This window comes from Prionailurus viverrinus, chromosome A2, assembly GCF_022837055.1.
Source record: "Prionailurus viverrinus isolate Anna chromosome A2, UM_Priviv_1.0, whole genome shotgun sequence".
In the NCBI taxonomy this organism is placed as follows: domain Eukaryota; kingdom Metazoa; phylum Chordata; class Mammalia; order Carnivora; family Felidae; genus Prionailurus; species Prionailurus viverrinus.
The window spans coordinates 148,689,648-148,704,826 of NC_062562.1; the positions used below are offsets into that span (position 1 = coordinate 148,689,648).

Here is a 15,179-nt window from a genome sequence, read left to right on the forward strand (position 1 = left end):
GGAGGGACACTGAGGCACAGAGAAGCAGTAGTGGCCCCTCATCACACAAGGGGTACCAGCAGAGGCACCATCCAGTTAGAGGTTCTGGCCCCAAGTGGCTTGAGCCTGTCTGGGAGCACAGTATCGCCTTCCCTTTGAACCAAACTTGCCCGTGAAAGACTCAACATGGTAAACATCCCAACCACAAAGGGACCCTCTCACCAATTTCCTCCCAACAGGCATACTTGACCAGCTCTGTTTCACAACCCTGAGTGAAGAGCTTGTAAAGAAACACGAAGAACAAGGAAGGGGATAGGTCAACAGGTCCCCATTCACCCCCTTTTACACCTATGCCTCTCTGGGAAGACTTCTCTGACCACTCTGTTTAAAATGGCAACTCTTGGGGCACCTGGATGGCTCAGTCAGTTAAGCATCCAACTTTGGCTCAGGTCATGAGCTGGTGGTTCATGGGTTCAAACCCCACATCAGGCTCTGTGCTGACAGCTCAGAGCCTGGAGCCTGCTTCGGATTCTGTGTCTCCCCCTCTCTCTGCTCCTTCCCTGCTCTTGCACTCTCTGCCTCTCATTCTCTCAAAAATCGAAAGACATTAAAAAAAAAATTAAAATGGCAACTCTTTTGCTTTGACTAAGTCTCCAGATCCCATTTACCCCTCTCCATATCCTTTTCCCCCTAACCTACTGTGTGATTTATCTGGTATGTTGATTGCTTCTTTGCTCTGTCCTCTTGCTAAAACTGCAAGCCCCTGCAGTCAAGGTGGTTTACCTGTTTCTTTACTGCTGTAGCCCCAATGCCAAGGCTAGCACCCGGCTCACGGCAGATGCTTAGTGAATATTTGCTGAGTGAATGGATGACTCAGGCCTAGGTAATACGTTATAAAACAAGATGGCGCTCACTACTTGACCCCTGGATTATGCCGGAAGCAACCAAGTAGAGCTACCCCACCTGGTCCCGCCTTCCTAGTAACTCCAAGTAGCAGGTGGACTCACCTGCATGACCCACCTCCTTGGCCCCCACAGGCATCCTATCTTGGATCACAGCCAGCACTGTGAGTGTCACCAAGTCATGTGAGTGTCCCCAGGCACCTGGAAGCAGACCCACTATCAACAGGAGTCGGTAAAACAAAGGACGCTATGAAAGATGGCTTTGGCCCAGACACAACCAAAGTGTATCTCCCATGCAGAAACACACGTTTGAGGCCTCTGGCTTTCAGGCAGGGAAGAGCTGGTGTGTGAAATGGCTGGGACGCTGAATCTGCCACTTGTTCTGGAGCCTTTCAAAGAAGAGACTTGCCTTGCGTGGGGGATAGCTGCTTCTTTCCTGGAGGGGGGCTGTTCCAGGGTACCTGAGGACAGCCCAGCTCTGCCACCACATCTCTTCATCGATCTGCCTCGCTGACATTTTTTCTCACATCCCTGCCATAGCTTTGGCAGGTTTTTATCACAACAGTTTCAGTGTGCATAGACGTTCCCTCGGGGGTACTAGAGTCGTATAAATACACACCATATACACACACAGACATGTACAAAGCAAGAAGGAGATTGATGGGAGACACGCAGATGGGGACAGACATGGGAGCAGACGTGCATGTGTGTGCACACACACACGCACACCCTGTGAACACACCCAGCGGACACTCACTGCCACACTCCAAGGAGAAATTTATATGGAAAGTGAAAGCCATTCGAGGTGAGAAATAAAGAGGAAGTCACATACTCCCAACAGCAGAAGCAATATCCTCACTTAGAATTATTCAACTTGCAAATAATCATAATAGGTTGGGTATGCGCTCACTTCTAGATGCTGAGCCAAGCTCTTCCTACAGGCGTTATCTCATTTAGTCTTCATCGGCACCCTAGGAGATCAATGCCCTTTATTACATTCCCCATTTTACAGGTCACAAATTGAGGTGCAGCCGCTCTCCCAGTGCATCCCATTCCAGAGAAGCCCGTCTGCATCCCCAGAAACACCAAGTCGTGTTCCCATCTCACAACCTTTGTGCCAGCTGTTCCTTCTGCCTGGATGACGACTGATCCCTAGTCGCCTCCTGCCCTTCACTTTATCCTTCTCTCTGCTCGAAAGTTCCCTTCTTGGCACCTCCCTGACAACCTTCCTTAAAGGAGCATTCCCCATCATGTTCCTGGAAACCACTGCCTTCCCACCGAGTCTGTTAAATTTTTCATTGTATTCGCCATTACCTAACATACATCATTTATTCATTTACTCATTCATTGTCTGTCTCTCTACCTAAAATATAAGCACTATCAGGGCAGGGATTTTGTCTATCCTGTTCCCCACTGAATCTCTAGTATCTAGAAAGTGCCGACTCATAGTAGGTGCTCAATATTTAATATTGAATGAATAAATGAGGTAGTGAGAGAGTTAGTAACTTGTCTATGGTCTCAGAGCCAGGACTTATATAGTATTTGTATGCACACACACACACACACACACACACACACACTCTCCATTCTCTACTTCTACTCTTATACCATCCTTACCTTTTCCAACCCTCTAATCACATGATGACTGGCTCCCCTGACAACCAGCCACCCCCTCCATCTTTAGGAGATTTCCAAAAGTCACTCAATTAACATAAATTCAGTTGTGGTTGAAAGGGGCTTATTGTGAATAACAAGACACCCCTTCCACTTTTACAGATCCCAAAGATTTCAGAAACTGAGGGCAAGAGACCAAATATTACAACAAAAGATTCTCCCATTGCTCTATTCACTCAGGATACTCCAAGGGTCCTGGAACTCAGTGCCAGAAATAGGGATGAAGACCAAATATATGTTTCTTATTATAAGTCACAATATTGCAATTCAGTATATTATATGTGTCTAGCACATCAGATCTACAATACTACTATTTAAGAGATGGCTAAAGTAGGCTACTTAGGTTTTTATAATCTTTTTTTAAAAGCTTTTTATTTATTTATTTTGAGAGAGAGAGCACGCACATGAGTAGGGGAGGAGCAGAGAGACAGGGAGAGAGAGAGAATCCCAAGCAGATTCTGCACTGTCAGCACAGAGACTGATGTGGGGTTCGAACCCATGAAATGTAAGATCATAATGAGAACCAAAGTCAAGAATGGGATGTGCCACCCAGGTGCCCTAGGCTTTTAGGTTTAAACAGTATGTTTACTTAAATAAAAACATAAGGTAAAAATTAGTTCAGGACAGGGCAGGAGTTATGGCAGTGATAAACAGATGGTAGAAATTTGGGAGATACTTTCTTTGGCTGAAGTGTAGTCTTTTAATTATATACGTAAGTTTGAACTTGGGAATTAAGCAATAAATAAATAATAAATAATTTGTATCAGTCCTTCTCTTTTCTCTAAAAATTTTTTTAAATATTTTTTTAATGTTTATTTATTTTTGAGACAGAGAGAGACAGAGCATGAACGGGGGAGGGTCAGAGAGAGAGGGAGACACAGAATCTGAAACAGGCTCCAGGCTCTGAGCCATCAGCACAGAGCCCGATGCGGGGCTGGAACTCATGGACCATGAGATCATGACCTGAGCTGAAGTCAGATGCTCAACCGACTGAGCCACCCAGGCGCCCCACTAAAATTTTTTTTTAATGTTTATTATTTTTGAAGGAGAGCGAGACAGAGCGTGAGAAGGGGAGGGGCAGAGAGAGAGAGAGGGAGACACAGAATCCAAAGCAGAATCCAAAGCAGGCTCCAGACTCTGAGCTGTCAGCACAGAGCTCAATGCGGCGCACGGACCCATGAACCATGAAATCATGACCTGAGCCGAAGTCAGACACTTCATCCATTGAGCTACCCAGGCACTCCAGTCCTTCTCTTTTCCAGTTCTGGGTCAATGATGACAGTGGGGATTCAATCAATAATTAATTAGTTAATTAACTCATCAAATAATTTTCAAGGGCCTATTCGGTGAGGTTTAGACACACAAAGAAGACACAGGGCTGCCCTCAAGCTGCTGAAAGTCTGGTAAGAGAGAAAGACAAGGAGAGAAAGCCCAGTATGAGAAGAGCTACCAAAGAGGTGTCTAACCACAAGTGAGCAATCACCGATTGTGGAGCATGACAGCAGAGCTAGGTTTTGAGAAACGAGTCAGAATTACCCAGATGAGAAAGGGAAGTGCCCTCCAGGCAGAGCAGACATCATTGCTGAGCGTATACAGACTAACCTGTAGACTCAGGTGTCCTGACACAATGTGGCTGAGACCAACCCGCCAGCAGACAGAGGCTGGAGGGTCCCCAGTGTATTTACCAGGCTGCTCTTGCCCCGAACTCTACTTGGTACATGCCCTCAAAGCAGGCTCTGGGTCCTTGATGGGCTTTCCACTGGGACTGAATCCCTGTTCCCTACCCACCTTGGCCTTGACCTGAACTCCTATGCTCTATACCTGATAGATCACCCAGGATCTTGATGCCACCCCATGCCTGACTTCAAACACAGCCACAATGTCCAGACGCTTCTGTTGCAATGTCATAAAAATAAGAGCCTCCGTTTATCAAGCCCTTACTCCACGCCAGGCTTGGTTCATGTTTGTTATGCATGTTACATCGTTTGATTCTTGGAACACTATTGGATGTTATTATTAACTTCCATACAATGGTTGAGAACACTGAGTCTTACGGAGGTTAAGGAACTTACCTGAGATCATACTTAGTAAATGGTGGAGCTAAGGTTCATGCTCAGAATTTATGACACCAAAGCCTACGCGCTTAACTGTGCTATGCTACCACTGTCCACAAAGAATGTGCAAACCCACTGGATACCAGTGTCGTGCCATCTGGGATTTTATTTTGATGGCAGGCTGCCCTCCATCTCTGTGAGGAGCAGTCCCAGAATGGATGAATGCCCTGGCCCCATCCATTCTTGTTTCCTTTCTTTTCTATAATCCAGAGCTCTCAGTGCACCTTATTCTCCCTGCTTGGGTAGGTACTAACCACTGATTGTGCTCTCAGGGAAGCAGAATGGGAGAGGAGAAGGAGCTCAGAATCCCAACTCAGTTATCAGAGGAGGCTCCACACAGCATATATTTTCCATCTTTGGAAGTTCTCAAAGTTCTAGGTTCAGGAATCCTGGTTTTTACATTAAGGCAAGAAATCCTGAAATACTTAATGCCTTGTAGAGGTATTGAGTCTTTTCTGAGGGACTCAAGGAAAGCTGCTTCCCATCAGCGTCTAGGGCCTCAAAGGTAGGCAGGGAATAGGGAGTGTGGGCCCCATCGGAAAAGAGCAAGGAATGAAGGCAAAGGAGCAGCCTCATACCCCGTCCTGGCTCCTGGGGTAAAATGTTCTTCTGTGAGCCCCACACCAGACAGTTCCCAAGCCACGGCAGTCTCGATGAGGGCACCACAATGGGTCCCAGTGTGGTTGAGTGGGGAGTCCCACACCAAGAGAAGATGTCATCAAGCTCTTGGGGAGGGTGGAGCTGCTGTTGGCTGCCAAGGCATAATGCACAAGCCCTGTGGGTGGCATAATGTAGTATTCATCTCCTGCACTGTGCAGAGAGGGGACAGGCAGAACAATCCAGACTCTGTCGGCAAGGTCCTCTGGGGAGTTCAGGCCTTGTTAATGAAGATGAATAAAGAGATGGGATCTGCCCCTCATGGCTGCTGCCTTTGTCACATACATATTCATGGACTGGAGGGACAGCTCCTGGGAATGACCCATCCTACATAGAGATGAGAGAGACGAGGTATGGCAGTGCTAATCCACTCTTGAGGTGGGTGTGTCTTGCGGGGTGGAACACTGGGCTGTGCACTCCAGGATATACTCTTAAATATATGGAATTTTCAAGGTGCTATTTATACTTCTGCCTGCTGCAGACGTTATCAGTCCTTGTATAAGCTCAAGGACCCTTGAAGAACTTACATAGTACTCAGCTGAATTCCAGAAACAATCCCAGCTTTGCTACTTGCTACTCAATGTCAGTTAACAGTAATGTCTGCACCCTCTGTTCTTCCTGGCTTGGCCTCATGGAATTTGCTGGAACTTCATGTTAGAGTTATAGGTATACACAGGAAGGCTCAGGACACCAGCTATATCATCTCACCTCATACACACAGACCCTGTTTTTTGAATCTCCATCCATTTGATTGTTCTATGATGCTCCCTCAACCAAGATTTTTGGACAGCAAATCCTTGCCCACCATAGACCTCCAGGGTCCAGGAAGCTGACTTTGGTAGTAGATTGTACTTTGTGTAAGAAAATCTAGACAAAAAACTTGGGTACCTGTACCATGTTTCTTCAAAAGAGAGTAAATGCTGGCCCTAAATCTATACTCACCATCACTTTGAAGTTAGTGGATTTGTTCTAGACTCCCAGATATTTTGATATTTTAAATGTTTCATCCCCTGTTTCAGTGTACTCAGCCTCAGTCCCCAAGCAGCTAACCAAAAGGATACACACTGAGCCAAATAAATCAAATCCCCTCTGCAGCTGGCCTCCTGTAGGTTTCTACTGAGCCACAGGCTAGCATTTAGCTGCAAGACTAATGTCTAACAGAGCCCAAGAGACTTACCTGCCTTTCTGACATGATGTAGAGTTGCTCGTGGTCCTTGGAGAAGGCCATATCCCGGAGGACTGGGCCGGGGTCTACCACCTGCACAGTCTCATACTGGAGGGCACTGCCCCTGGGCCCATCTACCCGGATCTGTGGAGAAGAGGAAAAGGAGAGATGATGTGAGTTCAGATCCTATAAGTCAAGCTACAGTCCAGAGACCCTCCCAACAGCTAAGGGAGAGGCAGTGAGCTCTGCCTCCACAGTGCCCAGAGGCCAGGCTCTGAGGAGCCTGAGTGATAGAAGCCCCCCCATGGGCTTCCTGCTGGGAATGGCAAAGAGAAAGGAAGGCAGGGAGACCAAACTGGGCTCCACAAAGCATGTTATCCTCTCTGGCTACCTCTCCGGTGTTATCCTCTCTGGCTACCTCTGCCTCAGACTTAAGTCTTTGAGGCCTGGCTTGTACATCTTTGGAGAAGAGGATGGGGTTGGTATTAGGGAGTGGGAGCTGGGGATTGGGCGAGTAATGGGTAACTGAAACTGCCACAGATCAGTGCCATCATGTAATAGAAAGGCAATATTATTTGCTACATTTGTGCTCAGGAAATAAATTGGGTGTAAGGATGTGGGCTGATTCTTTGAAACTTCTACCCAGCTATCATTGCCATACTGTTGAGGGGAACCAGGCAAGGAGCCAACCCCAGCAGTTTCACATTGAGTGGGCTACTTCTGGCGATTATACCATTGGCTTATGCTTCAAGCTTTAGAGTAGATGTAGGCCCTAGAGGTTCTATTTATGTCCCCAAAGAAGGGGACATGAGTATTCCAGGAAAATGCGTATTGGGCATGAGTCATCTCCAAACTTCCGAGAACACTTAGCATAGTAGATTACCCCTGGGCCATCCACAGGACTTCCTAGAACTGCTTAGACAATGTGGAGACAACCAGGAGAGACTTTTGCTCACATCCCCCATAGTGGAGGACAAATCTAGAAAGACAGGGACTTCCCAACCCCACATGATGCTCATCCGACCCTGGGTGCTGGCCCAGGTTTCCAGCATCAGAATCGTCAAAAGTCTGGGCTCATGGATTCAACACAATCACTGCCCAGCCCTAATAATGCTACTTACTCACCTAAGTTGGGACCAAGGGAACATGGGAAGGGGAGGGGAACAGTGGAGGGAGACAGGAAGAGGCAGTAGCTATGGGGTCACCAAACTTGATTAGATACCATTTGTATATGACTCTGTAAGGTACCTGCAATGTAATTTTAGAGATTTCAATAACAAAACTAAAGAATAATTATATTCCATATATTCCCATAATGTCCTCTTACTTTTAATTTTTAACCTTTCATGAGATCAAGGAGAAGAGAAATTATTCAGAGGAACCAAATTACAGAAGGGAAAAACCACAGTAATGTCAACTGATGACATCAATTCATCTGAAAGTCTGCTGCTTCTCGTTTCTTTTGAATTCACCGAATTTTGACACTAGGTTATTTTGTGATTTATGTGTTTGATTTTAGGTTCGTTCCAGGCTCTGTTTGTTTGCTTTCCTCTTAAGCACTATTTTTAAGCCCTTCCTACACATCAGGCACTGAGAAATGGTTTTGCACATAATTCCTTATTGGTGTAATCCTCTCAATCCTGTGGGCTTAGTGGTCATTTGTCCTGACTTGCATGGCCCCTCTAGCATCCATTCCACCCTCTCTCACCTTTGGGGCAAGATTGGACCCACCCCCTGCTTCCTGGGGGTGCTCCCTGATGGGCACAAGCAAATCAGTTTAATCTCATTCTGTTGCCACAGTGATTGAAAGAAAACAGGCCCAAGCCAATCAACATGTGCACTCAGAGCAAAGCAGGGCAAGACAGTGTTTTCTGATCAGAGAACAGAGAATTTCTCCTCATCCTCAAAAGGGTCAAAGAAACAGCTAGCTCCCAGAACTGTGGGCAGCCGTCTTGTAATAAAGGGAGGAGTTGAAACCAGGGAAGGTACAGAGATGGAAAAAAATTGGTCTTTGGTGACATCCCCGAGGCACAAAATGACCCCAAAGCCTGCCCCATGTCAGGACTTTCTAGTTACTCAAGTTATTTCCTTATCGTTAAAGGAACAAAAGGGCTTTCGCAACGTCGAAAGTCCTACGTGATATACTGATATAAGAGATGAGGAAAATGAGGCAGAGGTACATGAAACAATTAGCCTGAGATCTAAAATCTGGAGACAGAATGAGAATCCAGTTCCACTCTGAAGTCCATGCTTTTCCTATCATCGATTACATGAGACCTTGTTCCTTGATGGCTCTCATGTTTACTCCCTGGGGGGTGCCACCCAAATAAAGGCAGGGCGCTGAGGTCAGCGTCTGTCTCTGGTCTACACAATTCCAGCGGTTTTCACTAGCCGTTCCTAATTTTGATGTTGAAATACTTGAGCTTGACAAATATTTATTTTAAAAATGGAGAAATAAATCAATGAAGTTAAACCTCCTCTTTGCAGATTTCCCATTAAGTTCATGAGAACAAAAATAAAACCAAAACTGATAAAGGAGTTAAAGAAAATACTTTTAGCTCTGAAAATCAAAATGCCTCAGATTCCAATAGCCCTCCTGCTTCTGTACCCACCCCCACACCACCAGATGTCCATCCTGGCCAGGTCTTTCCTTAATCTGAATGAAATGAGAGTTCATGCAAAACCAATTGGGATTACCACCCAAGTCTGACCGCGTGGCGATGGCCTTGGCCCCCAGCCCAGCCAGGCTTCATCCCCAGCTGTGAGTCAACTCTGGTGCAGCAGCACAAGAATGACAAGAGTGATACTGAGCACCCTGGCTTGTCTCCAGCCCCCTCAGGCTGCCGGCAGGAGTAGGCTCCCCTAGGGAATGTTGCTAGATATGAGTCCCATCCAGTGCCCATGGTCTAATCCCCAAGGGAAATTAGATTCAGTGTCTGATCAATCTTCTTTATCATTGGTCCCCCACTCCCTGCTCTTTAGAGCAAGGTGACAGGCTGGATATAGGTAGACATCAGAGGAAGCCAGGTGAGCTGGGGCAGGGACAGAGGGGGTGGACCAGGGAGTACCTAGGGCAAGTTTTCATGAGCCTTCCCCAGGGAGGGAGGATGGGGTTATGATACCCCCCTTCCACCCTCCACCTGGGTGGGAAATCAGTAATTGGAAAGGCAGAGCTCCCTCTCCTCATACATCTCCCCAGTCCACTACTTATCTCAGAAAACAGAAAGGAAAGCATTCGTTCATCTCCCTGCTGAAAGAATCTCACACAGATCTTGGATAAAAGGAGTTTGTGGTAGGATTTTCTGAGTGATGGACAGTCATAAAATTGAGGTAGGATGACCCAGTTGTGGGCTCCCTTGGTCTCCCACAAACAATAGCAACAAGAACTGCTAATAACTGGGTGGCTAGTGTGTGCCAGCGCTCATGCCAGCCTTTCTACATATATTAGCTTCTCATTTAAACCACAGAACTCTGTGCATTGATAGTGTCCCAATTACAGGTGAGGTACAGAGAGGTTTAGTAAGTTGTTCATGGTCACACATCTAGCGAACAGCATGGCCTTGACCCATACCAAGGTCTGACTGATTCTGTCCGTGCCTCCTTGTGTTTACATACCACACCAGTGCATGTTGAACCAGGTTCTTTCAGCTATATAAACCTGCATCCCTTTAAGAAATGAAAGCAGTTGGTATTAAACAAACAGCACCCTTAGAGTGCTGGAGGAACCATCTCTGTATCCACTACAGTTCTTTTGGGAGAGAATCATGCACATGAGTGAAGAAGATGCTGTCATGAATTTTCAAATAATGATCCTTTACATTTGTGTTTTATACCTTGCACAGCATTCTTAAATAACATTGGTTATAAGATTTTTATGATGTTGACCACTAGCATAATAATCCTCATTTTACTGATGAAGAAACTGAGGTTGGAGCTGTCTTATGCATTGCCCAAAGTTGAGTGATAAAACCAGTGACAGTTGGGTCTAGAACTCAGGTCTCCTGATTCCTAGCTCAGTGCTTGCCTCTTAGCGATTTAGATTTTTCCAAAAGCCTTTGACAAGGTTCCACATGAAAAGGTATTTAAAAATAATGAGTCTCTGTGGGACTTTGGGCAGTTTGACCAAGGAGAGAGAACTGACTTCGAGATAGAAAAAGACCCGTTTCTGCATGGAGAAGTAGGCACTGGGGGACTTTTCAAGCACTGGTGTTATGACTTGTTTTATTTAATATTTTGTATAAGTGGTCTCAAGGAGGGAGCAGGAAACTAGGGAGATGATTCTAAGCCCTTTGGGATAGCAAGAAGGCCAATGATGGAGAGCGACTACAGAAAGATGGGGCATCCTCAGCAAAGTCTGGGGAGGGGAGCTGCACATGTGCAAAAGGCCTGGGATTGCGTGTCTCATGGGCACAGAGACTCAGCATTGTAGCCCCACCCAGCACAGCACCCAGGACATGGCTGGTACTAACAAGTAGTTCCTGATGAGTGTCAGCGAGAGCATGGAGAAAGAATACTCTTGCTCGCTGTTGATGAAAATGTAGATTGGGGGGGGGGCCCTGGATGGTTTAGTCAGTGGTTGAGCATCCAATTCTTGATTTCATTTCAGGTCATGATCTCATGGTTCATGAAATCCAGCTCTGTGCTAACAGTGTGGAGCCAGCTTGGGATTCTCTCTCCCTATCTCTGCCCCTCCCTGATGCATTCTCTCTTTCTCTCTCTTTATCAAAAATAAATAAATAAACATTTGAAAATGTAAATTGGTGCAGTCACTATGGAAAACAGTATGAGGGTCCTCAAAAATTAAAAATAGAAGTACTTATGATCAAGCAGTCCTACTCCTGGGTATTTATCCAAAGGAAACAAAATCAGTATCTTAAAGAGATAACTGCACTCCTATGCTCAATGTAGCATTATTTACAATAGCCAAGATGTGAGAACAATCTAAATATCCATAGATGGATGAAAGGATAAGGAAAGATCATATGTATCTATATCTATATCTACACACACATACACATATACATATGCATATACATATATATTTACTATATATGTATATATATACAAAACATATATATGTGTATATATAATCATATTATATGTATATGTATATGTACATATATGTAAAGCCTTAAAAAAGAAAGAAAATCCTGCCATTTGCAGTAAGATGGATGAACCTGGAGAATATTATGCTATATGAAATATGTCAGACACAAAAAGACAAATACTGCATGATCTCATTTCCATGTGGAATTTAAAATAGTCAGACTCATAGAAGCAAAGACTGGAATGGAATGGCAGTTGCCGGGGGACTGGGGGCTGGGGAAGATGGGGAGATCTTGGTCAAGTGGCACAATGTTTCAGTTATAAGATGAATAAGTTCTGAAAATCTAATACAGCAATTGACTATAGTTAATAACACTGAATTGTATATTTGAAATTTGCTAAGAAGGTAGATCTTAAGTGTTCTGATCACACACACACACACACACACACACACACACACAAGGAAACAGTAACTATGTGAAGCGATAGATATGTTAATTAACTTGATTGTGCCAAGTATTTCACAATACATCCGTATATCAAGTTGTATATCTTAAATACATACAACTTGTATTTGGTAATTATAAAAGATGGGAAAAAAATAAGTAGTTACTACATAAATGATTAATTCCCTATGGGAAAAACAAGCTACATTCTACCAATGGGACCGTGGACTGATCAGAATGAGACCAAGGAATACTCAAAGTGAGAGGCAGGACCAAGAAAGGAGAGCTTAGTGTCATCATTCACTGTTCTAGATCCTCTGTGACAGTCCCATGGCCAGCAACATTCAAGGAGCATTCAAATAGGATTTCAGGGGAAAACAGACAAACAGAAGCCATTCTCCTGGCCAAGTTCACTTGAATACAGAATATCACGTCCATTTCACTCTTGATAAGGTAGAAACATAATCCAGATGCCTGCGAGAACAGCCTTGGAAAGATGCCTCAGGCCACAAAGACATAGCTGAGATCAAAGGAGATGCGTTGGCCAGTGGCTGTGGTTCAGTTAGCAATTCAAGGGCCACCTGAAGTTTGTGAGGTGACAGCTAAGAACAAACAGGATTTATTATTGTACACATCAGGACAAATAAGATTTATTATTTTACACAATGCAGATGATACTTGTGGATCACCTAAGCAGTGACAAAGTAGATTTTTTTTTTTAAAGTACATTTTTTTAAAATGTAAAGATGCTGCTAATGTAAATTTGGGTGTTTAGAAGATGTTATTCTTTGAGGCTAACACCGAAGAGAAAATCACATCCTAACCCTACACGTCCCTTGACAGAGCGATATTCCACATTCATTCATCATCATCCAAAGTGCCTTTATGGAATGCCACTGTGTTCTAGGCTCCGAGCTAGCGTTTGGAGAAGAAAGGGGTGTCTTCGTCCTGCCCTCCAGGAGACCTCCTGAAGTGCTCAGCTATCACACAAATAAGGCCAAGTGGCAAATGCTACAACAGAGGGTGTTCATAGGCCTCTGTTCCTTCTTCCCAGGAGACCTAGCCACTGACTAGAGTGTAACCAGGAATTATCAGCCCAGCCCCAAGAGAGGCTCAAGGGAGCATGTGGGCTACCAACATGGCACCCCCAACTCTCGAAAGTTTGACTAATAAAACACATAGTGGGTAATACCAGATTTATTTAAAAGCCACCCTAGGAGACAAAGTCTCATAGGTCCATAGGAAGATGGACCTGGAGTAGCACAATTAGTGGTACTAACAGATTTTATAAAGATATATCCATGTTGGCCAAGGGAAGTCAGAGTAAAAATACGAAAAAGGGGGTCAGAGGGGGAAAATGTGGTTGTCTTCACGCAGCACTGTCCTGAGGAGGCTGAGTGTGTAAGTGTGTTCTCTGTGGTAGGGCGTGGTGTCCCTTCAGGTCTCACCAAAGACCCAACAGAACGTTCTTCCGACCAGTGCTGCCCCAAAGAAATATAATGCCAGTCATAAGTGTGGGTCACATGCGCAATTTTAAATTTTCTACTAGTGGGTACATTAAAAAAGAAACAGGTAGGGGCATCTGGGTGGCTCAGTCAGTTGAGCATCAGACTCTTGATTTGGGTTCAGGTTATGATCTCACAGTCCGTGGGTTTGATCCCTGCATTGGACTCTGTGCTGACAAGCACAGAGCCTGCTTGGGATTCTCTTTCTGCCTCTCTCTCTGCCTCTCCCTGCTCTCTCTCTCTCAAAAATACATAAACATAAAAAAAGAAACAGGTAAAATTAATTAATGAATTATAATTAGTTTTAATAATCTACTTTATCTGACCCAATGTGCCCCAAATATTATTATTTTCACGTGTATACAGTATAAAAAACTGTAAGTGAAAAATTGACATTTGTTTCCTTGTGCTAAATCTTTGAAAACCTGATGTGTATATATTTTATACTTAGAAGCAAACCTTAGAATGGACCATCCATATTTCAGGTACTTTATAGCTACGTGTGACCAGTGACTATCATATTGGATGGCACACCTCTAGATTACTGTCACCCCTGTGTTCTGATCTACACTCTCCAAGCAGTGTTGTTAATAATTTGGCTGCTGACCATTCTTCTGGAGGTGCCTTCAGTTGAGATCTTGCTCACTTCCTTCCCCTGCTACAATGCCCTTGTGTCTCCCGGGACCTTCAATTTATAGCAAGATGCATGTGCCTAACTGTCTTCGCTTTTCTGGAGCTCACGAGTTGTAAGCTCCAACGAACTGTGTGGGCCCCATCAGCCCAAGCAAGTTACAACATGCAGCTGTGGGTGCTCGGTTCTGGTCCAGTCTAGCGCTCAGCAAGCTCGTTTGATGCAGCCATGCCTCTTTCCACATTCAGGCAACAGGCACTCTGGGCACACCTCTTGCATGTCAGGAACCCCCTGTACCCTGGGTGACGGTCAAAACATTTAAGAACTGCTGAGGGAAAACCAAGCAGTCAGAAGACATGCTTGCAGGGGCAGGATCTCAGAAGCTCCCAGCTGCACCAGGCGATACTGTTGGGGGCAAAGGGCGGCTGAGATGGTGTGGGCGCTCAGGGTCCTGGGGGCACAGCTAGCTACCAATCACAGGGAAGACTTTCAATATTTAACAACTGTGAGTTATTCACAATAGCCAAACATTCAAGTAATCGCAATGTCTGTTGACAACTGAATAAAGAAAATGTGATCTATATATCACATAGATACAGTGTGTATGTATTATATATATAATATACACATACATACATACACATGATGCATACATACATATACACATACATACATGCATATCCTGCCATTTGTAACAACATCGAGAAACCTGGAGGGCATCATGCTAAGTGAGATAAGCTAGATACAGAAAGAGAAATATTTGGCGATCTCACTTATATGTGGAATCTAAAATAGTCAAACTCAGAAGCAGAGAGTAGAGGGGTGGTTGCCAGAGGCTGGGGAGCAGGTGAATGGGGAGATGTTGGTCAAGGAATACAAAGTTTCAGTTATACAGGATGAATAAATTCTAAAGATCTAATATGCAGCAATGTGACCATAGGGTATACTTGAAATTTGCCAGGTGTTTTCCTCACACACCATACACACAAAGAAAGAAAGGGCAACTGTGTGAGGTGACGGATATAGTAATTAGCTCAATTGTACCCACTATTTCACAATG

General features: G+C 44.7%; 1 protein-coding gene across 4 annotated transcripts in view; it reads right to left on the reverse strand.

The window, feature by feature from the left end:
• PLXNA4 (plexin A4) overlaps nt 1-15,179 on the reverse strand; it is a 596,306-nt gene that overhangs the window by 154,704 nt on the left and 426,423 nt on the right. For all 4 annotated transcript variants that reach the window (XM_047848901.1, XM_047848900.1, XM_047848902.1 and 1 more), the window contains one exon: nt 6,504-6,635. In XM_047848901.1, the coding sequence (XP_047704857.1) occupies nt 6,504-6,635 (132 nt within the window). The remainder of the gene's footprint in view (nt 1-6,503; nt 6,636-15,179) is intronic.